We start from the raw sequence: 23,638 nt of genomic DNA on the forward strand, positions 1-23,638 counted from the left end.
CTGGCTCTTAAAATCTTTCTTCCACCTCTTCTGCAGAGTTACCTGAACCCTGGGGGGGGGGGGGGGGATTTGATGGAGGTCGTGCTTAGGACTGAGCGTTCGAGGTCTCTCACTCTCTGCATGTTGTCCAGTTGTTGGTCTCAGTATTTGTTCCTACATAGCAAGAGAAAGCTTCTTTGATGATAGCTGAGCAAAGACATTGATCTGTGTATAGCAGAATGTTGTTGGGAATCATTTTATTGCTGTATTCCTTTAGTAGAACAGTAGTATTTGGTTTTTCGCTAGGTGCCTATCTAGTCTCAGGTTCTTGTTCACCTGAGCAGTGTTCACCTGAGCAGTGTCATGGAATGGGCATTATTGATTGGTTACTCCTGTAAGATTTATGTCACTATTACACCAGAGTATCTTGCAGGCAGGTCAGCATTGTAGATAGAAGAGTTTGTTGCTGGATTGTTATTTACCTTTCTCCTCTGGTAGTGTGCAGAGTATCTTTTAGCACAATAAATACCAGCCTGTAAGGGTGAAAACTCTTGGGTAGGCACCAGCTTGAGTTCTTTGTGTTCAATGAGTTATGTAGTTGTGTTTTTGCAATAGGGTCTTCCCATCATTTGGAGATCAGCCATTAGCTTTGACAATAGCCTGGTCTGTTTAGGGGTGAAAGTTATCCATGTGGTCCCTTAACAACTAGCATACATATATAAGTGAATACAGTTATTTGCCGTTTTGGGTCTGGGTTACTTCACTCACAATAACCTTTTTTTTTTCTAACTCCATCCATTTACTTGTGAATTTCATTTTTATTCCATTGTATAAATGTACCACATTTTCTTTATCCATTCTTCCATTGATGCACATCTAGGTTGTTTGTAGTTTCTGGCTATTATGAATAGAGCAGCAACGAATATGGTTGAGCAGGTGTCTCTGTAGGATGTCGAGTCCTTGGCTCACCAACATGAGATATTTGTTTTATTGATCTTGGTCTTTCTTACAGGTATAAGATGAAATCTTAAGGTAGTTCTGATGTGCATTTCCCAGGTAACCAAGGAGTTGAAGATTTCTTTAGTACTCTTAAGTTTCTGAGCTCTCTCTCTAGACCTCCAAAGTTCTTCATGCTCTACCCTCCTTTGCCCAGAGAAAATGAAATTTGTTTGTACTTCTGTTTTCTCATGCATTTCATGCACATATATGCTCATGTATTGAAAAACTATGTAAACATTTATATCACTCACTTTGTTTTCCTTAGCTCATGGAATTCTTATTAGATATAGTGAACATTAAGGTTAAAGACAATTTGGAAGCACAGGGGAGATGCCTTGGTAAATGCTTACTACACAATCATGAGGACCTAAGTTTGGATACCCTGAACTCATGTAAAAGCCTGTTGCTGTGTATAGTATGTCTGATCTTAGTGCTGGGGAGTTGGAAATGAAATCCTGGGGGCTTGCTAACCAAGCAGCCTAGCTGAATATGTGAGTTCCAGGTTTTGTGAGAGACTCATTGTTGACCTATGTTCTCCACATGCATATTCCCACACCCCTTCATACACACATTAGTATACACATACAAGAAAGACAGTTTGGAATGGGATACCTTTAATCTTATTTTTCCTCATCTCCGATCTTTTAGATATGACAAAAATTAACTAGAATCCTTAGCTAGGGTGACTACTATTAAAATTTAAGGGTGAAGATACTTCACCACTCTTTTATACCAAAGAAATAAATATGTAGTATGTTTTCTAAATGTAGACAATACACTTATCAGTTCTCTAAATGTAGACAATAAAATCTTCATAGGGTCTCAATAATTGTTACTAAATAATTGAAGAATTGATTAATGAAGTTAGTAAACTCTTTTTTCCCCCTGTGGTTCTAGAGTAATCAAGACACCAAAATTTTAGCTGTTTTTGGAAGAACTTTGTAAATCATAGCTTATACTAAAGTTGAATGAGACAGAAAGTCTATAAGATTATAAGTGGTGACTTGTTGGGTCTCTTAATTGTCTCAGCTCTTGACTTTGTTTCTTCAACTAGTAATTAAAAATAGAAAAATTATATATATTGTTTGGAGTACTATATAATGTTTTAATACACACATAGATTATACAATATTCAAATGAGGCTAACATATTTATCTCCTTAAACATTCACCATTTTTTTCAAGAACTGTTCTTACAGTTCTTTTGAGATGAATATACATTAATGTTATTGCTAGTCATCTAAATGAGCATTAAATAGCATCTCAAAACCTCTTTCACATCATAAAAATGGTTGATTGCAAAGTGTATCTTAGTAGTTGCCCCATAATTAATAACATTGAACATCTTCTAATGATTATTTGTAGCTTTCCAGGTCTTTTGCCCATATTTTAAGTTTGATTATTTGTGTTTTTATTGTAGTTATAGAAGTTTTCAATGTAGGGCACAGAAATCTTTTTTCAGAGATATAGTTAACAGACATTTTCTTTGCTTTTCAGGTTATATTTTCAATTTCTAGTAGTGTCCCAATCATTTTTTAAAGGGGGATGTATGGTTTTTAATATGCCATTCTGCAGAAAGGGACTCTAGATAGAGAAAAGGCAAAAATAGCTGGTATGCTGGTATAACATAAGTCAGTGATTTTTTTTTTTAAGATCCCTGATCATAAGAAATTCCTGCTCTATCTATTTCTTATAGTCCGGGACTTAGCGTAGTCATTTGCTATTGGTTTAGGCTGCAAATCTTTATCTAATGAATAATTTAGGGCTTGAGACTGCTCCAAATTGAGATTTTTCTGAACATGTAGTAGCAGACTACCAGTAACTTTTCAACTCTCAGAGTTCTGAGAAAAGAAGGTGCTTGCTACCAGCTAGGGAAGAGAGAGGCTTGGTGCTTCCTGCTTGTCTGTAACTTTGATAAAAAACAATGAGGGCACCTCATCATACTGAAAATGGACCATCACAATTTATTTCTTTCAGCACCCACCTATAGGCAGTTTTAAAACTCACTGTAACTTCAATTCCAGGAGATTCAGCACCTCTGGTTACAAGGGCACTTGCACTTATCTGTATGCACACACTAATATACTATACATGTTTAAACAATCTTGAGCTATCTCCCTCCCTCCCTGCCTATTTGAGACAAGGTCTTATGATACAGCCCTGGCTATCCTCAACTTCACAGAGATTTTCTCCTTCTACCTTCCTAGTACTGGGATTAAAGGCAAGTGCCACCATGTCTAGTTTCTGAGCTTTATTTTGAAGTTATTAGTACTTCTGCTGTTTTTCATTTCTGTGCTCCTATTGCTTTTCTTGGCATACCCAATAAATTAATATTCACTTAAAAAATAAATATTTGTTTTAAGTTTTTTTGCTATATTTCGGTGACTTTTTAAAAAAGCTATGTTCTCATTTCTAGATGGATTCAAATAAAGGTTTCATATGCTTTAGTTAGAGTTTAGGGACATTTTCACAGTTATGATTTCTATATAAGGTAAGTATCTGTATATAAGATTGGAGGTTTTCACCCAGTGAAAGTACTTTTAAAAATCAATTTTGTGTGGGATTCTGTAATTTTACTTTTCTTCCTTAACATTCTGCTATTAGGCTGGGGAGATAGCTCAGGCTGTAAAATAGGGCCTGAGTGTGATCCTCAGAACCCATGTTTTTGGTTTTGTTTTTTAAAAAAAGCAAGGTAAAAGCCAGGTATGGTGATGCATGCTTATAATTTATAATGCCAGTGCTGGAAGATGAAGACAAATGGGTCCCTGGGACTCACCAGCTAGCCAACCAGTCTACCAGACTTGTAGTGAGGAGGCAGGCAGGCCTGCTTTTCGTCCTGCTCTGCTCCTGCATGGGTAGTTTTGCCCCCGTAATAACAACACACAAAACGTATTCTTTTAAGCACTGCCTGGCCCATTATATTTAGCCTCTTCTTGGCTAACTCTCACATCTTGATTAACCCTGTGTGTAGCACCACGAAGTGGTGTCTTACTGGGAAATATTCAGCATGTCTGACCTGGCATCTGGCTCACTTCCCTTCTTCCCAGCATTCTGTTCTGTCTACTCTACCTACCTAATTTTCTGACCTATCAGGCCAAGCAGTTTTCTTTATTGATTAACCAATGAAACAACAGCTTGACAAATGACTTTCCCATATCACAGACTAGTGAGAGACCTTGTCTCAAAATAATTAAAAAGAAAGGTAGGTAGTAGTGGCATTTCACTTGTATTTTAAAAGATAAAACTTGCCTGAGATTCAGAAAGTAAAACAGCCACATTGGCCAATCTTATTGACCAGGCAGAAATGACACATCTTTAATCCCAGTAGCCACAGTAGTTTGCCATAGAAACCAGGTGGTAGTGGTGCACGCCTTTAATCCCAGAACTAGAAAGGATTATAAAATGGAAGGAGGCAGCTCTCAGTCTCATTCTGAGATTCCTGGAGGCAGGATTGCCATTTTCAGACTGAGGTTGAGTGTAGTAATAGGACCCGGCTAGCTTTACCCGAAATAATTACACAGAAACTGTATTCTTTAAACATTAGTTCCAGCCTCTTATTGGCTAGCTCTTACACATTGATCTAACCCATTTCTAATAAAATGTGTAGCCCATGAGGTGGCTTACCAGGAAAGATCTTAACCTGTGTCTGTCTGGAGTTGGAGAATCATGGCGACTCTCTGACTCAGCTTCTTTCTCCCAGCATTCTGTTCTGTTTATGCCGCCTACCTAATTTTATGTCCTATTAAAGGGCTGAGGCAGTCTCTTTATTTAACCAATGAAATTAACACAAAACAGAACTCTTCCCCCATCAGTTGAGGTAAGAACCAGTGGCTGGCTGTTTAGCTTTTCTGGTCTTCAGGTTGAACCCCAATTTCTCTTGAGTTTTTATTAATCATGCTTCAGTAGGTATAGCTCCTGAGGAATAGCTCCCAGGAGAAAAGAAACTATCCTGGTATTTTTGCTTCTGGACATATTTTGCTTTTGGAAACTACTTAAATGAATAATAAATGTTTCCCTCTTTTCATTAGAGTTTTTCTTTTTGGTCTTAACTTTTCTCTGCCATCTGTTCTGGTTTGGTAAATAAACCTCCTGTAAATATGTGTGTTTTACTTTGAAAAATGTTTCAATTGGAAAACTTCTACACTTGATTTTTTTTTCTGTTTTCTGAGAAGTATTTTATTTGTTTGTTGGGAATCTTGTAATTACTGTTGCCTACCCTCTTTAATCTATTGTCTGACATTCTGTTTGGGCTTCTTTGGGAAAATTTTTTTTTTCTATTCACTGCCAGCCAACTTCTGTTTGTGAATTTTTTAATTTCTGTAAGTTTTTTGGTCCTATCCCCATCATATTCTTGTTTTAGAGTCATAACATATTTTATGCACTCTAAAAGCAGATGATTCCTCTTGACTTCTCTTGTTTTTTGAGAGCCTTGCTATGCAGCCCATGCTAGTAGCATGAACTCTTTCCTCTTGTCTTATCCTACTTAATGCTGGAATCACTGGTATGTTATCTTGTAAGGGCTCTCTGAGTTCTGTGTTATTTGTTCTATTTCTTTAAGTCAGTGCTTCATCATGCATTCTGAAACCTAGCACATAGTACTTATACCCTATTTTCTTGATTCCCCTCTGCCACCGCCCATACAAAATGGAAATAGCTTTGGATACCTGTTTCAGTGAATTATTGAGAAGCTCATTAACTTTGCAGTATTTACCACCACCACATTTACACATTTACCCTCTTGTGCTGACATTTTTTGCTAGTACACTATATGAGTTTTTAATCAGTTTTGTTTTATTGGCTTCTCCTTTGATGACCCAATCTCAAGAAAAAAATGTTAATTTTTATCTCATGTATGGCTTTTGATGCTGAAAAATTTTCTGTTTGATTCCCATCTCTCTTTTCTTTCTTTGGTCTCCTTTTAAGCTTGACTGCTTTCTTTAGAAAGAGTTGCAGTAGTACTAGGCCATATATAGCTAAAGTTTAGCCCTTTGAGTTAGTTGTCTTCATGTTGGCCTCTGCTATTTTACTTACACACTTATAAGTAGATTTTTCTTCTTTTACAATAAATGATAAATAAAGATAAGCTGTAGTGAGAATGGGCTAACAGAAGTACAAAACCAGACTATTTTATGGAGAATTAAAAAATTGTGGAAACTGGCATGATTTCAGAATAATTCTTAGAAGATTCCATGAGATGTAAGGGGCATTGTACCTTTCCCCCTGTGATTATCATACTTTTTACGAATTGAGAAAAATTTAACTAATGTAAATAATTTTTCCTGTTGAAGAGATCCAGTTTTATTTCAGGGATACTATATTGGAAGGCTATAAGAAAATCTGCACTAGCATTTTATTTACACTGTAGGTTTGGCCACAACAAATTCAGGGGTGATTTTCCTATTGTATCTCAGTATGCAATTTTTTTTTTTGAAAAGTTGCAAGTGTGTATGTATGTGTGTGAGAGAATTGTTTGCTTCTTAGTAGTTATTTACCCACTCTCTACTCTTCTGATATTATCAAGAATAATAAAATAGGGGTTGGGGAGATGTGTCAGTGGTTAAGAACACTTTCTGCTCTTTCAAAGAATCTGGCTTGGGCTACCAGTACCATCGTGGCAGTTTATAAATGTCTGTAACTCTGTGGGATCTGATCCCCTTTTCTGGCCTCTATGAACACTATATATATATTATGTTCACATACATGCACTCAGACACAAACACATGAACATAAAATAAATAAAATTCTTCCAGCTAATAAATATTTCTGTCGTTTAAAATTGCTATTATATATTCATATATGGAGAATATTCCAGACTTAAATAATTTTAAAGTAATTTAAAATACTGATCAATTTTCTAAAACTTTTTGTAGATAGTAATTGGAATTTGTACTTCAGTTGTTTTAGACTGCTTTATTACCTGCTTGAAAATACCTTTTATCACAATACTTACCATCAATTTTTGGTACTTATTTTTGAAGATGGAATAGATGCTCAGGTTTTTGCTAAGTCAGTGTGGTGCACAGTGATAAGGAGGGAGGACTCTAATATTGACCTAATTTTTTTAATCAAAGGATTCCAGACATGTCATCCATATTTTGATATGTAGAATTATCATAGTGGGGTCTTAATTTAGTAGTAAGACTTCAAATATAACCAAATATAAAATATCCTAGAAATTAGCCGGGCGATGGTGGCACACGCCTTTAATCCCAGCACTCGGGAGGCAGAGGCAGCGGATCTCTGAGTTCGAGACCAGCCTGGTCTGCAGAGCTAGTTCCAGGACAGGCTCCAAAGCCACAGAGAAACCCTGTCTCGAAAAACCAAAAAAAAAAAAAAATCATAGAAATTAAAAAGACTTGAGGACTAGATATTTTTTTGAGATGGGTTATATATATAGATTTGCAAAAGTTTGATTTTAATTAATAAAAGCCAGTTTCACTGTTTCAATTGTGAAACTTTTCTTTTGGAATCAATTAAAGGTTCCCAAATGGATGAGGTTTATATAAAAACAAAAGCAGAGAGATGTCCAGTAAAAGGATGTAAACTGAAATTTTTAAAACTAAATTTGTAAATTGAATTTATTTACTTTGTATTGGTAAGAGAAAGACTATAGTGCTAGGGGATCCATGTACTATATAGCACACATGTGGAGGCCAGAGGACAATTTGTGGAAGTCAGTTCCCCTTCCACTGTGGGAGTCTGAGGCATTGCACTCAGGTTACTGGGTTGTATAGCAAACACTTTTCCCACTGGGCTATCTTGCTGTACACCCTCCCTTTCTTTACTTATTATTTTTAGTAAAATATTTCTTAAAAATTAATTCTTATTTTTCAGTTTATAACATAATTACGTTACTCCCTTTTTCCCCCTCCTCCCTCCAAACCCTCTCATATACCCCTCCTTGCTTTCAAATTCATAGCCTTTTAAACTTTGTTGTTAGTATGTGCATATATGTATATACATATATATATATATATTTCTAAATATAACCTATTCAGTCTGTATAATGCTACTTGTATGCTTGTTTTCAGGGCTGATCATTTGGTATTAGATAACCAGTTGGTGTGCTTTTTCTGGCAAAGATTATTTCTCCTACTCTTAGGCATTTTTTGGTTACTTGTAGTTCTTTGGGTAGGGTTGTGGCCTTGTGGACTTTCTAAATGACAACATTTCTATAGAACAATGAACTGAAGTTGGGTACATTATACTAAGCATTGGTATTGTGTTTTTCAGAAAGGTGAAGTTTATGAATCAATTAAAAAATTAGAGTAACTGATGGAATTGGAGTTAACAAACAGTTGTGAGCTTTCCTTTGTGAGTGCTGGAATCCAAACTTAGGCATTCTGGAAGGGAACAGTAATAATTTTTATCTACTGAGCCTTTTCTCTCCAATTCTAGTTTGTGTTTTTGAGACAGGGTCTCATTAATAACCTAAGCTGGTCTCTTTCATAATCCTATCTCAGACTCCCTTGGTTTTACCACTACTGGTCCAATATGGTCTTTTTTTAAAAGACATATTTGAGGTTAACTGTTGGCTCACAAGTAGATTCAGTTTAATTTTGTTTCTCTAACCACTTTCAGAATTATTTGATATAGTGCTGATGGTAAGCTGTTCTATGGGGAAAAGAGAGGACTTTTGGTCCCTTCAGTTGTCCTGGGGTACCAAAACTTGAGGTAACCCTAGTTTCCTCTGGAACTAGCAGTGGTGAGGACACAGACCCAGCTCCATGATGTCACCCTCAGCAGAGTTAGTTTCCCTAAGCTTTTAAAGAACCTTGACTCAGGTTTAGTTGTGATTCTTAGCTTTGATGCAGAAAAGAATTCCAGGCCTAGCTGATATGATAAGCAGAACTCAAGAGTTTAGTTATTTTTTTAAATAAAGTATGTGTATATGGGTGTGGGTGTGTGTGCATGCATATATATGTACATATGTCACTGCATGCCTCTAGAGGTCAGAGAATAAACTTTAGAATTGGTTCTACTTTTATGTTGATTCTAGGGAATAAACTTCAGCTTATATGGCAAGTGTCTTACCCACTCACCTATCTTGTTGATTTTAAAGATATTTTAATAAAATTGAAGCATAAGTGTTAACGAGAAAAAGACATTCCTCTCAGAGCATGGGTGTGGGCTTTTCTAAGTCACAGAAAGTAAGACATATCCAAATATAGATATAGGCATCCCTTTTTTTTTCCTGGTCCCCCCCCCCTGGGTTTTTGAGACAGGGTTTCTCTGTAGCTTTGGAGCCTGTCTTGGAACTAGCTCTTGTAGAGTAGGCTGGCCTTGAATTCACAGAAATCCACCTGCCTCTGCCTCCTAAATGCTGGGATTAAAGGCATGCACCACCGCTAATATAGGCTTCTTAGGAGTGTCACAATTAATTGTCTTAGTGTTCGTCCTGTGTACTAAAGTTTGGTGGCCCAAGTTACAGTGGGGCCGGGTGGTGGTGGTACACACCTTTAATCCCACCACTCGGTGGGCAGAGACAGGTGGAGCTCTGTGAGTTCAAGGCCAGCCTGGTCCACAGAGCGAGTTCCAGGACAGCCTCCAAAGCTAGAGAAACCCTGTCTCAAAAACAACAACAACAGCAGCAGCAAAAAAGTTAACATCTCAAAAAGTTGCTAGAAAACCTTTGTGGGTGTTTGTTTTCCCTTGGGAAGTCAGATTATAAAATGGTTCTGTAAATGCCTTGAGCAGAGTTATAATCTGATAAGGTAAAACCAGAAACAACTAGAGTTGCACAAGGAGTTTAGTACACATCCTTTCTCTGTAAATGGGGTTTCTGGCGAGATTCCTAGAAACTTTCAGGTTTATAGCTGGAAAGCAAGTGAGAAGGGCCTTAAGCAGTTGTTAATTGTTCTGAAATTCTTTCTTATTTGCTTGCTAGAGGTTGGATTCATGGGTCAGGATCTGCAGCCCTTTAGCTCCCAAGATTTTTTTGTCTTTGTACTTGTTTCAGAACTGGAGATACTCTCTTTTCCAGTGCAGGAATTGTTGATCCCTTTCTTGCAAATCGATATTTTCCAAGGTCCCTTTCATTTACATATATGGATTTCTAAGTGCTTGGCTGGGTGATAGCTCTAGGCAGGATCTTCCTGACGCCTTACTTTCTATTGGTGGGCACAGGGTTCACAGCAGCAGCTAGCCATTCAGCCTATTCAGTTTATTTCTGTGGGCCTTTCTGCCTCTGTATTATTAATGACTCCAAAACCCCTATGTGTCTATTTTTTGGCATGTTTTTGTTTTTTGAGACAGAATTAGCTGCCTTAGCTGTCCTGAAACTAGATCTATAGATCAGGCTGGTCTCAAACTCAAAAAGATCTGCCTTCCTCTGCCTCTTGAGTGCTGGGATTAAATACTTGTCTAAAATGGGTGGTGGTGGCACATATGCTTTTAGTCCCAGCACTTGGGAGGCAGAGGCAGGCAAATCTTTGTGAGTTTGAGGCTAGCCTGGTCTACAAGAGCTAGTTCCAGGATAGGCTCCAAAGCTGCAGAGAAATCCCTGTATTGAAAAACCAATAATGATGATGATGATGATGATGATGATACTTGTCTAAGAAGACCTTTTCTTCTGATGACTCATTAGCTAACATTAGTGTACTTTTTAAGGTCCTCAAGCAGCGATTCAGGGAAGAGGACAGAATTTTCTCCTTGTTTTAAGTAATTTTACAAACTTTATCATTATTAACAGGGTTGGTTACATGCCTTTTCATTCCTCCTATATGGCAAATAATATGGTCACCTCTTTTCTGATTTTGGTTGGGCTTTTCTTGTATTCCCAATAAAGGTGTCTGGGGTAGAATTTCTCTAATTTGGTAAGTACCAAGATTGGACACATTACTGTGGCATTTGCATGCTGCTAAATTGCCCTCGTAATCCTTTGTTAATGTTTTTCTCTACTGTAAAAGTGACAGTAAGATGTGCAAATTCTCAGTCAAATAAAGTGAATTTAAGAATTCCTCTATAAATTTATGATAATCATGCTTTTTACTACATAGGACCAGATCTGTCAGAGGAGACTGTATTTTTAATAGTTCCTCCATTCCTACCTGGCATGTATTAAAGAGGACATAATTTCTTTTGTTCGACTGGTAGTACTCCTAACAGATAGGAGTACAAACAGATTTTGTGGTCTTTCAACTCTCCAAAAGTGATCAAAATTGGGATTATTTTGATGAAGACTTGCTGTTCCTTGTGTTTCTGAATTAAAAACAGCTCATGAGATCCTTGGAGTATTCCCCTTAAAGTTTATGAATTCAGACATGTTTAGAAGGACCATACCGTAAGTACTATTAGAAGAGGATCTTCTCAGTTGGCAGTGTTAGCTCCCAGAATATGAGGCAGTCATACCCAGCAGTTGTGTCTCAGCTGTAGATTACATAGCAGGCCATTAAGATGATGACATGAGGTACTCTTGCCATTTTCTTAAAAGTTTTGCAAAACAAGTGTAGTAGTAATAGCATCATAGTTTAATGAGTCATTGAAGATTGAGGTTTTCTAGTTTCCCGGTTGATATTGTAGCCATATTTCAAAAGCTTTTCCTTTGTTACTATATGCAATTTAAATTTAGTCCAGCTACTTAGAATTCACCCTAGTAGGGAATTCTTTGGGATGCCACCTATTGTCCCTGTTGTTGGTTCAAACTGTGGGAGGATACATCTTCAAGTCACCAATTTCCCTTGTATTCTGAGTAATGCAGCTGAAAATTTCTTGTTGTTGGAGACCTGATTTGAAAGAGGCTGTTGGTTTTCGTGCATATTTGGGAAGTCAGAAGCAGTCTGAATAGTGCCAGGGTTAGGGATTAGGGAAGATAGGAGTCTCTGGGAATGGGGAGTTGGAGGATCCTTTAGGTAAGAGAAGTCACCTCTGCTCTTATGGGAAAAAAAAAACTTCATCACTTAGTGGTAAAGACATAGAGAACAAGCTACAGAATGAGAACGAATGATGAGAAAATCAGACTAAAAAGCAAACTTGGTGCATGTCATCTGAAGAAAGTACATCCTTAGAATTATAACCAGGTATATGCAATCACATACTAGTAAGTTTCATATTTAAGCTCATTGCATAAGAGTCACAGCCAGGACTGATACCATCTCTGAGTCACCAAACCTTCGTAAGTTTAGAACTTGTCTACAGAAGCATGGGATATATTGAATTCCAATGGATAAATTGAAACTTAAATTAGCTTCATTAACTAGAGTCATAAATCTTATAACAAAACTAATGGCAACAGCTAAAATCTTTGGCAAGATTAGATTCTTGCTACTCCAGGTTAAATGACCTGAGCCTCTAAAAGTTTTTGTTTGGTTGGTTGGTTGTTAGGTTATTTTTTGGTGTGTGTGTGTGGGGGGGGACAGAATCATTGTATTGCTCAGGCTACTTTGCAACCAGATATATCTGTAGTCCAGACTAGTCTCAAACTTAATGATTTTTCTGCCTCAGTCTTCTAAGTACTGGTACTACAGGCAATAAGCCGCTATGTCTGGTAATAAAGTATATTTTAAGTCAGGTGCAGTTGCATACACCTCTAGTCCTACTACTTTGGTGGCTGAGATAGAATTGCTTGTGCCCAGCAGTTCAATACTAATCTGAATAACTGTGACAGACTCTCCCTTCTCTCATTGCTTCTTTTTCCTTTTATATTTTTGTTTTAGATAAGGTCTCACTATTTAGATCAGACTGACCTTGAACTCTATCCTCCTAACTTAGCCTCAGTATCTTTTAAGAGTTAAGAAGACGGAAATGAAATACTGATGCCATGGAGGTACAATGAAAGCGTGATCTAATATGAAATGAAAATGTACTGAGATCAAATACTAAATGAGAAGTAGTACTACCTTCCTCAGTTTTCTGGCTTCAGTTACTTTGACTTGTGCCTTGACTGGAAAGTTTATACTTTGAGAGATACCAATAATACAATAATTCTGTCATCATGAGCAATGATCCCTAGTAGACAAATTTAGGTGACTTTGTGGATAAAGCCTTTGGCTGGGGAGTTGAAATAAAGTACAAAAAGATGTGAAAGAGAGTCTGGTATTTTTTAAACATTACTTTAAAAAATTATTATCTTAAAATTTTTCTTTTACTTGGAGCTTGGATATGTGTGTAGAGTGAAAAGAAAACGTGTGGAAGCCATTTTTTCCTTTCCATCATTAGGGTCACAGGTTATCAAAGACCTGGTGACAAGTGCACTTACCTACTGAGCCACCTCACCAGTCTAATGAAATAATGTTTTTGCCAGTCTTACAGTGAAAATTTATAGAGGGAGCAAGATTCTGAGGAGGAAGTTCCAAAGAGGATGTGCAAAAACTTACTTGCTCATGAAGCTGGAATCCAGTGGAGGCTAGAGGGGGACTGTTGTAATTAAACTGATTACTATGACTCATTCAAATGTATAAGGTCAGAGCCGAATGAGGAAAGATTAATTTCTTCTCCAGGCATGGGGTTTGGTGAAAGAGATAGCTAGAAAAACTCTCTTCTTAATAAATTCTTTAGTGTGAGCATGCTCCCTCCTATCCTACCTCACCTACGCGACTCTTTTTTTCTTAGCTTTTTGTACTTTTGTTTTGAGTTAGGGCCTGTCATACTTTTTTCTTTTTCTTTTGGTTTTTCGAGACAGGGTTTCTCTGTGGCTTTGGAGCCTGTCCTGGAACTAGCTCTGTAGACCAGGCTGGTCTCGAACTCACAAGAGATCTGCCTGCCTCTGCCTCCCGAGTGCTGGGATTAAAAGCGTGTGCCACCACCGCCCGGCTAGGGCCTTTCATACTTATAACACAAGCTGAGCCTCCTCTCAACCTCACAAGTACTAGGGTTGTTTATACCACCATGCCAGTTTAATTTTGCTTGTTTAATTTGTGTGTGTATGTGTGTGTGTGCAAGCTCAAAGTCAAAGGACATTTTTCAGGAGTTAGTTCCCTCCTTCCACCATGTAAGTACTAGGGTTTGAATCCAGGTCATCTGGCTTGTGGGTAAGTGCATTTACCTGCTGAGCCATGTCTCTGGCCCTTAGACTTGTTTTGGATATTAGTGGGAGTAGTGAATAGGAGTCATGACTTGTTTCCTTTCTCAAACTTCCCCATAGATACTTTTGAGTCTGACTGCTTGACCCTCTAGAGTTTTTCTTGTTAGACTGTTCTGCTTTGGTCTGGAGATTTGTTTGTTTTGTAGTGTGGATGGAAATAGGGTATCATTAGTCCAGTCTAACATCATACTTTCAATCTTGAGTGCTAAGATCATGCCACCATCATCCTAGCCTGACCTATGTTTTATATTCTTTATGGATGGCCATGTATTGGCCCCCTCCCCCATATATATTTCAGATTCACTTGCATTTTTATTTGGAAGCATCTGGTTTAGGCTCATCTCTCCCTTATATCTGGAGCAGTCCAAGAACTTGGCACATGTCTTTTGTATCCTTGCCTCCCTTGAGCCATAAAGTTCAATTAATAATGGTAGTAATAAAAAGATACTAAACAAGGATGTGTTGTAATAACTGAAAAGAAAATTAGTGAAGATAGTGATATATCTGAGAATCAGGACCCTAAAGAAAGCAATGGATAATGAGAAACAATAAAGATAAGTCTCACATGCACACATGTATGCATTTCTGCACATAAAATCTTGTAGAGAGTGAAGGATGGGAGGAGGTTATTTTAGAGAGAATGAGAGAGAAGTTGACAATTTTCCTGAATTAAGCACAAATACTTAAATTTTATTTTTAAAAAACAATTAGAGTGGGCATTGATGATTTCCATCTATAATCCCAGCATTTGGGAGACTGAAGTAGGACAGCAAGTTCAAAATTATCTGGACCTACATATCAAACCTTCCCAGAAAAGTAAAAAGAAGTTGTTTAAGCATATTACTGACACTGATAAAGTAAATAAGAGAGTATGATCTTACACTCACCAAACTGACAAAGTTGATATGTGGTAGGTAACTACCACATGTACTGTGTAGGCTTCTGTAATGAAACTTAGATGGCATTAATTTATAAAAAATAGAAAAAATCAACAGTTCAGATAACTGGGAAGCTCAAGGTCAAAGTGCCAACAGGTTCCATTTCTGGTGACTACTTATTGTACAGAGAACTTGTATCATGTTCTTGTTGCATCCTCACAAGGTAGAAGGGACAGAAGAGATTAACTTGTTACCTGAAGGATGTCCCCTCCCCCTATAAAGTCACACTTAAAGGGCCTGCCTTCTAATATCTTAAGGTTAAGATTTCAATGTGAATCATTTAGATAATAACAAAAGCACATAAGAGCAGAAAAGAAATTACATTTTAGTTATCAAAGTATTATTTTTAAGTGGCATTGTATACATCATTAATGGATACTACAATCTAGTACAAGGTCTAATATCTACCATGATTTCCAAGTAGTGGTTAATCTGAGTGAAATTTTGGGTTACCTGTAATCATTTATCGTTTGATTAAGTCTGTCAGTGATAAAATCACAGGTAATGCAGAATACTGTTCTATGTTTGCATTCATAAATAAAAAATGGTAAATTTTAAGCTGGCAGCAGTGGCCCTCGCCATTAATCCTAGCACTGGAGAGGCAGAGACGGGTGGATCCAGGCCAGCCTGGTTTAAAGAGCCACTTCCAGGATAGTCAGGGATATGCAGAGAAATCCTGTCTCAAAAAAACCAAAGCAACAACAAAAAACAAAACCAAAATATTAAGTTTTAATTCAAAGTTAATGAGAATTAACATTTTTTAAAAGATGTTAGTTTTTTTTTAATATGTGAGTGAATGTTTGTCTGCACGTATGTATAAATACATACATTCCTTGTGCCAGAGGAGGTCAGAAGAAGGTGGTATGTTAGATTCCCTAGTACTGGAATCATGGATGGTTGTGCTCTATCATGCTGGTGTTAGGATCTGAACCTGGGTCCTTCCCAAGACCAGCAATGGCTCTTAACTGCTGAGCCATCTCTTTAGTCCTATACGTTTATAAATCTTGAAGTTTGTAAATCCTACAAGAAACAGTGCCCTGCTGGGATTGGTGACCCATGCATTTAATCCCAGCACTCAGGAGGCAGATGTAGGTGCATCTTTGTGAGTTCAAGGACAGACTGAACTACATAGGCTAGTTCCAGAATAGCCAGAGTTATCTAGAGAGAGCCTGTCTAAATAAAACAAAACAAAAAACTTAGTGTCCTATATAAGTTATATATACAAGTCCAAAAAGCTTAACAGTGAAACCTTAATTGTGGTATTGGAGAAGCAACAAATGAGGAAGTGCCTGAAGATTCCTGAGTAGGTAATGTATAAATTGTGTTATGTTCAATTTTTTTTACAGAATATAAAAACAAAATGATTCTTATATATATAAATTTTGGATAATATTCATTCAAGGGTAAGGAGTAGGAAAGAGGGGCCACTAGTTACTTGGAGGACTTTATAAATTAGGTGTGTAATATTAAATCACTTAGTTTTGCAAAAATACTGTAATATTAAGTCATTAGTTTTGCTGGGAATACTTCATTGAAGTATTGTGAGAGTGAGTGGCTAGAAATAGTCTCCATTTTAATAAACAGAACAGTTAACACATTGTGTATATGAACCTTGTTAAGGTCTAAAAGCAAATTGGATCCTTTGTCCATTTTTCATCTTAGATAGGAAATAAATTGGTTTTTGTAAAGGCACCAAGAACTTTAACCACATGATAAAAACATACTTGCTAGATTGCTTGATTCTGGTGTTTTGTTGGGTGATGCAGTATAGTCATAAAGTTCTAATTAATACAAAGATAGAGCTGTAGTTGTTATTTTTTTGCCTTCAAAAACCCATGACTATTCCATGATGATTAATTAGCTATTGAAAGTGATTTTGGTGCTTTTTTGTTTTATTTTGTTTTTCGAGACAGAGTTTCTCTGTGTAACATCTCTGGCTGTTCTGGAACTAACTCTGGACCAGGCTGGCCTCAAACTCACAGAGATCCTCCTGCCTCTGTCTCCTGAGTGCTGGGATTTAAGGCATGTGCCACCACCACTTGGCTTGTTGACTGATTTTGGAAGTAGCAAATGACATATTTTAGATATACATTGATACTAATGATAAATAATATCAAGCATCACTTTATAGTCCAATTTCTTTAAGTATGCAGTAGTCTGTTGTCAGATACTTAGGGCATGAAAATGATTGTTATTAGTGTTTCTATTTAATTTTAGTGCTATTTTTCATAAATACATAATTTGCACATTTTTAGATGAGTTTTTGAACTTGCCATCCTCCTGCCTCAAGCCATTCTTCTACTTTAAGAGGATACCTGAGTGCTGAGATTGTAGCCATGTGCCATCATGCCCAGTTTATTTAGCATCTTAATATAGCCATGTGACTTGTGTTTTATCATTTTATACCACATTGTTTTTTTTTTTTTTTTTTTTAGGATCGAAAGTTAACAAAGTCTGAAAGGCAGAGATTCAAAGAAGAGGCAGAAATGTTAAAGGGTCTTCAACACCCCAACATTGTTCGATTCTATGACTCCTGGGAATCCACAGTAAAAGGAAAAAAATGCATTGTTTTAGTGACTGAACTAATGACATCTGGAACACTTAAAACGTAAGTCTATCAATATTTAAAAATATGTAGCAAGAATGTCCAGATAATCTCATTTTATATCTATTTTCATTGTTTAGCCTAGCAAGGCAGTACTAATTCTTTCAGCCTTTGTGATACCATGTGTTTTTTCTACCCACAAAATTCTCTTGTATATAAAATGATATGGTGATCGCTTATTGATAACTATTGGAATGTGGTTGTTGCTGAATAAACCTATTTAATTTTAAAGTCATATTGATTGGTATTTCTAAAGTTGAATGGTTTAGGGATTAGAAATCAATGACTAGGTTGCCCTCTAGTGGTTAAAATGAGATTAAATTACATTAAGAAATATTTATTTGATCACATTTTATTTTTTACTATATGTCTGCAACTAGCTATAGTCTTAATTTATCATAGCACTAAAAATTAAAACCAAAATAGCTAGACATGTTATCCACTTGAGAGAAATAGGTAACATAGAAGTACCAAGATCTTTGGGTGAAGAGATGGGGTATACTTTTAAAATCACAGGTTTGTGGGGTATACTTTTAAAATCACAGGTTTGTCAAGAGTACCTGTTTATTATATTAAGAAAGGAAGCTATTGTAGAGTACATGGTATAAGTTTGTTATGGGAGAAAATAATTTTAATTACATTTTAAAAAAATTTTATTTTAAATTACGTGTGTATGTGTGTGTATGTGTGTACATGTAACACCAAGGCCAAAGGTGTCTGATTCCCTGAAGCTGGAGTTACAGATGGTTGTAAGTCACCTGATGGGTGCTGGAAGCTAAATTCTGCAAGAGCAGCAAGCACTTAACTCCTGGTTCATCTCTCCAGCTCTCTCTTTATTATTATTATTATTACTATTACTTTTATTGTTAATTTTTGGTTTTTGAGGAAGGGTTTCTCTCTCTCGTCCTGGCTATCCTGGAACTTGCTCTGTAGACCAGGGTGGCCTCAATCTCAAAAACTTGCCTGCCTTGCTTCCTGAGTGCTGGTATTAAAGGCTTGTACCACCATGCCCAGTTTATTATTTTATATGTGTGTGAGAGAGAATATATTAAGTAAATATCTTGTGTGTGGATATTTACAGAGGCTAAAAGAGGATGTCTGATCCCTTGGAGCTAGAGTTACATGTAGTTGTAAGCTGCTGGGTATGGGTATTAACAACCAAATTCTGGATCTTCTGGAAGAGCAACAGTAACTACTGAGCCATCTTTGTAGCCTAGTACCTAAGTAACTGAATTTTAAAAATTTACTGTGGTGTGCTATTTGTTCTCTTATTTTTATTTTGAGCATGGATGTGGCTTGAGACAAGGTCTCACTATGTAGCTCAAGGTGGCCTGATACTATAGATCAGGCTGCAGGCTGGCCTCAAACTCAAAGATCCGCCTGCCTCTACCCCTTTAGTGCTTGGATTAAAGGTATATGCCACCACCACCTGGCATATTTGTGTGTGTGTGTGTAGGTATGTTTATCATGGTGTCAGTGTAGAGGTCAAAGGGTAAATTGTGGGACTCAGTTCTTTCCTACCATGTGGATCATGGAGGTGGAACTCCATCCAGGTTTGTTGATAGGAGGTTTTACCCACTGAACCATCTGTCTCTATCATATACTACTGAGCTGATTCATATTAGGTCAGTTTGGAACATAGTTTTTTGTCCCCTGATTATAGTCACTGATTTGCATGTGTCATTGAATGCTCTAATTTTTTTTTTAATCCAGTGTCTTCAGCTCTTTCTGTTCTTCCAGGCTCTTTAATATTCACATTCCTGTTTTTTCTACTACGCTTTACTTTGTAGCACTAAGTCTGAAATTTGATAAATACCTGAGTGGATTAAAGAAAATTGTGTGGTAGTTGTGTGTCTATCTACATCTTGAGATTATTTTCACTGGTTCAGATTCCTAGTTGATTTTCAGCATTTTGTCAGACATACCTAAGAGCACACTACAATGGTTTAGTTGTGTCTTGCTTGTTTATTTTTTTATCTATCTATCTATCTATCTATCTATCTATCTATCTATCTATCTATCTATCTATCTATCTATCTGCAAAATGATTTATGGGGCTAGAGTGGCTCAGTGTTTAAGGTTCCTCTTGCAAAGGACCCATGTTTGACCCAGGGGATCTGATACCTTCTGACTTTTGTGGTCACCAAACACGCATGTAGTGTACACACACACACACGCACATAAAATTAATATATTAAAATTTTCATGATTTATTTTTTTATTCATGTGTTAAGTGTGTACATCTGTGTGAGTGTATGCCATATGTGTGTGGGAGTCTCTGAAGGAGGGAAGAAGGTGGCAGATCTCTTAGAACTGGAGTTATAGGCTGTAGGGGGTTGCTTGATATGGGTGCTAGGAACTGAACTCTAACCTCTGGAAGAGTAGCAAGTACTCTTAACCATTGAACCATATCTCCAGTGCCTTAATTAAATAGTCACCCACTCCCTAGCAGGGTTAAGAATAATCCTCAGAAAAATAATGAGATAAATAAGAGTTATACCAGATATTGTACATGAGGAATTGTGTGTAAATGGAGACTGCACTTTCGTTTCCTGGCCATTCAGACCCAAATAATCATACAGAAAGTATATTAATTTCAACACTGTTTGGCCAATGGCTCAAGCATATTTCTACCTAACTCTTACTTTTAAATTAACCCGTTTCTATTATTTTATATTTTGCCATGATGTTTGTGGTTTATTACCTCACATCCTGCTTCTTGGGTGGATACATGATCTCTAACTGACTCTGCCTTATTTCTCCCATCATTCAGTTTAATTTTCCCACCTAGCTACATTCTGCCCTGCCATAAGCCGAAGCAACTTCTTTTTTAACCAATAGTAATAAAATACATTTACAGCATACAGAGGGGAATCCCACATCAAATGGGTACTTGTTTAGGTATCCACATAGTGACAAAAAGGCCTTGGAAATCAGCAGAGAGGATTAGAATATTACCTGTGTCAGAAATGTAATTGTCTATAAAAAGTGTGAAGTTGGCACTCCAGTCACTAAAAACTACAAAAAAAGCTTTTGCCCTCTGGATGGAAAATAGGACCTCTAAAAAATACTAAAGTGCTGTCCTTCTTGCCCTACTTTCCTCCCCAATTACTATCAGTGCCTGTTCTTTATAACTTCCTGTCACATATATTATAGAATATATAAAATATGTGAAAAAAATATATAAAAACTCTACTGCCTAGTTAGTGCAGGAAACTCAAGCCAACAGATATATGCCATAAGTTATTCCAGTGGAAATATCCAGGTACATTTTCATAGTTCATTGGTCACACTACAATTTCAACAGCCAAACTTTCAAAAGCGATGTGGTAGCTTGAATGTGAATGGTCCCATAGACTCATGCACTTGAATACTTATTTGGTTCTCAGTTGATGGGATTGTTTGGGAAGGATTATAGGTGTGGTCTTTTTGGAGGAGGTATGTCATTGGTGGGGGAGACCTTTCATAAGACTAGCATCACTCCTAGTCTTTTTCTCTTGTCTGCTACTTGTGGATCAGGATGTGAGCTCTCATCTGTTCCTGCTGCCATGTCTTTGCTTCACCACCATGGACTCTCTGAAACTGTAAGCCCAATTAAGTGCATTCTTTTAATATGTACCTTGGTCATGGTATTTTGCTATGGCAATAGAAAAGTAATTAAGACAGGTTACTTCACAGCTAAATAACTAATCACCAAAAACCATGAACACACAACCAGAAATTAATACTGAACCAGTTAAAGCCGCTGTGGGCGATTCTGAAAGTAATCGTATATTAAGTAATGATGAAAAAGAATATACAGTTATATAAGGAAGGAAATGAGAATGAATAGAAAACATAAGAAAGAAATGAGACCCCATCAAGAAAAGAACAGGTACAATTGAGAAATATCTGGAGAACATTTATGCCTAAGAACAAATCATTAAAATTAAAATTTCACAAAGACTCAGAGTATACGCCTGTATATCCAAGTATTAAGGAGGCAGAGACAGACAGGTCTCTGTGAGGGCAGGCTGGTCTACCTAGTGAATTTTATTTAGACCAGCCAGGGATGTACAGTAAGACACTGTCTCAAAAAATAAAATAAAAATTATTCTTTGACAGTTTCATACATAGATATTATGTATTTTGAATATTTTATTCCTCCAATATCTCTTCCCAATTCCTTCCACTCTCCCTTCTCCTTTCAACTCTTTCCCCCATGTTCATGCTTTATTGTTTCATGACGTGTTGAGTTTAACCAGTATGAACTTTAGTTTGGAATTGTCTGTTGGAGCTTGGTGGGCTTCTTAGTGGGTAAAGAATTGAAGACAATGACTACTCTTTCCCTATAATCAGTAATCAATAATTCAGCAAAGGGGAAGCTAGAGCCCTGTGAAACTCTGTCCCCTACTGTGAGATCGTTATTGCAATGGTGGAGTCATGCCTGGAAGATAGTCCCATAGTCCTTACCCTTACTTCTGCATCTTATATTTTTTCTGCCTCTATTCCACACTGTTCCTTGAGATTTAGAAGGGATGGTAACAAAGGTTCTGTTCAGAGTTGGACACTCAGCTATCGCTTATTCTCAGAAACTTGAGCAGCTGTGAGTTTCTGTGTTTCCCTCTGTTCATTGCAAAGAAAACCTTCTCTAAGGCTAAAAAGAGCATTTGTCTATGGGTATAAACTGAAACATTTAGAAGGAATTTTGCTTAACAACAGTAGTAAGATCTCGAACCCAACAGGGCTCATCAGATACTTTGCATATGAGATACTTGCATTATAATTCATAACAGCAAAATTACATTTATGAAGTAGCAATAAAATGTTACGGTTTGAGGTCACCACAACATGAGGAACTGTATTAAATGATTGGAGCAAAAGGAAGGTTGGGAACCACTACCTTAGATCCTAAAACCTCCCAGCAATGGGTTTTTGACAAGGTTTATTATACCAGGTATAAATTCTCTTATGTATGGAAAAAAATGTTTTATAGCAGTTCTCTGCTACCTCTGGCTCTTAAAATCTTTTACCTTCCTCTTCAGCAATGATCCCTGAGCCGCAGAGGGAGGAGGTGTGTCATAGATGTCCCATTTAGGGCTGAGCACTTCGTAGTGCTCTAATCTAACTCTCTACATCTCGACCAGTTGTCAGTCTGTATTAATCACCATCTGCTCCTGCTCCTCCTTCTCTTCCTCCTCCTCCTCCTCCTCTTTTTCTTCTTCTTCCTCTTTTTCTTGTTTTTCAAAACAGGGTAGGGTTTCTCTCTGTAGACCAATCTGTCCTGGATCTCAGATTGGCCTGCCTCTGCATTCGGAGTGCTGGAATTAAAAACATGAGCTGCCACCACCCAGTTCTTTCCTCCCCTTCTTTTTTTTTTTATATTTATTTATTTATTATGTATACAATATTCTGTTGGCGTGTATGCCTGAAGGCCAGAAGAGGGCACCAGACCTCATTACAGATGGTTGTGAGCCACCATGTGGTTGCTGGGAATTGAACTCAGGACCTTTGGAAGAGCAGGCAGTGCTCTTTACCGCTGAGCCATCTCTCCAGCCCCCATTTCCTCCCCTTCTTTAACTATTTTATTTTTTGAGATTATAATATAATTATGTCACCCCCTCCCACTTTCTCCCTCTAAGCCCTCCCATGGTACCTGTTCCCCTTGGTTCTCTTTCAAATTCATGGCCTCCTCCTCTCCAGTTGTTATATGTATGTGTGTGTACACATATTTCAAAGTATATAAGTACCTACTCAGTCTACATAATGTTACTTATTATGTTTTCAGGGCTGAACATTTTGTATTTGAGTACCTATTTGTGTCCCTTTTTTAGGGAAAGACTAATTTTCCCACTCAGCATTCCTTAATTGTTTATAGGCCTTTGTTTAGGGTTGAGACTTCCTCCCATATTAGCATATCTATTGATGTTTTTGTTCAGGTCAGCTTCTTATATTTATAGTAAACACACAAACTCCCCATTCCCCAGCTCTTAAAATCTTTCTGCCCCCTCTTCCACAATGATCTTGAGCCTTAGGTGCAGTAGTTGTGTATCGGTTATGTCTGGACGTTACAACTCTGCTTTCTCATCAGTTGTTGTCTGTAATAATTGTCTCTGTC

The 23,638-nt window shown here is 37.2% G+C and overlaps 1 protein-coding gene across 15 annotated transcripts in view; it reads left to right on the forward strand.

Moving 5' to 3' along the window:
• The window catches only part of Wnk1 (WNK lysine deficient protein kinase 1), a 116,104-nt gene that overhangs the window by 17,407 nt on the left and 75,059 nt on the right, over nt 1–23,638 (forward strand). For all 15 annotated transcript variants that reach the window (XM_075982954.1, XM_075982953.1, XM_075982945.1 and 12 more), the window contains exon 2: nt 17,372–17,544. In XM_075982954.1, the coding sequence (XP_075839069.1) occupies nt 17,372–17,544 (173 nt within the window). The remainder of the gene's footprint in view (nt 1–17,371; nt 17,545–23,638) is intronic.

The sequence above is a fragment of the Microtus pennsylvanicus genome, chromosome 8, assembly GCF_037038515.1.
Source record: "Microtus pennsylvanicus isolate mMicPen1 chromosome 8, mMicPen1.hap1, whole genome shotgun sequence".
In the NCBI taxonomy this organism is placed as follows: Eukaryota; Metazoa; Chordata; class Mammalia; order Rodentia; family Cricetidae; genus Microtus; species Microtus pennsylvanicus.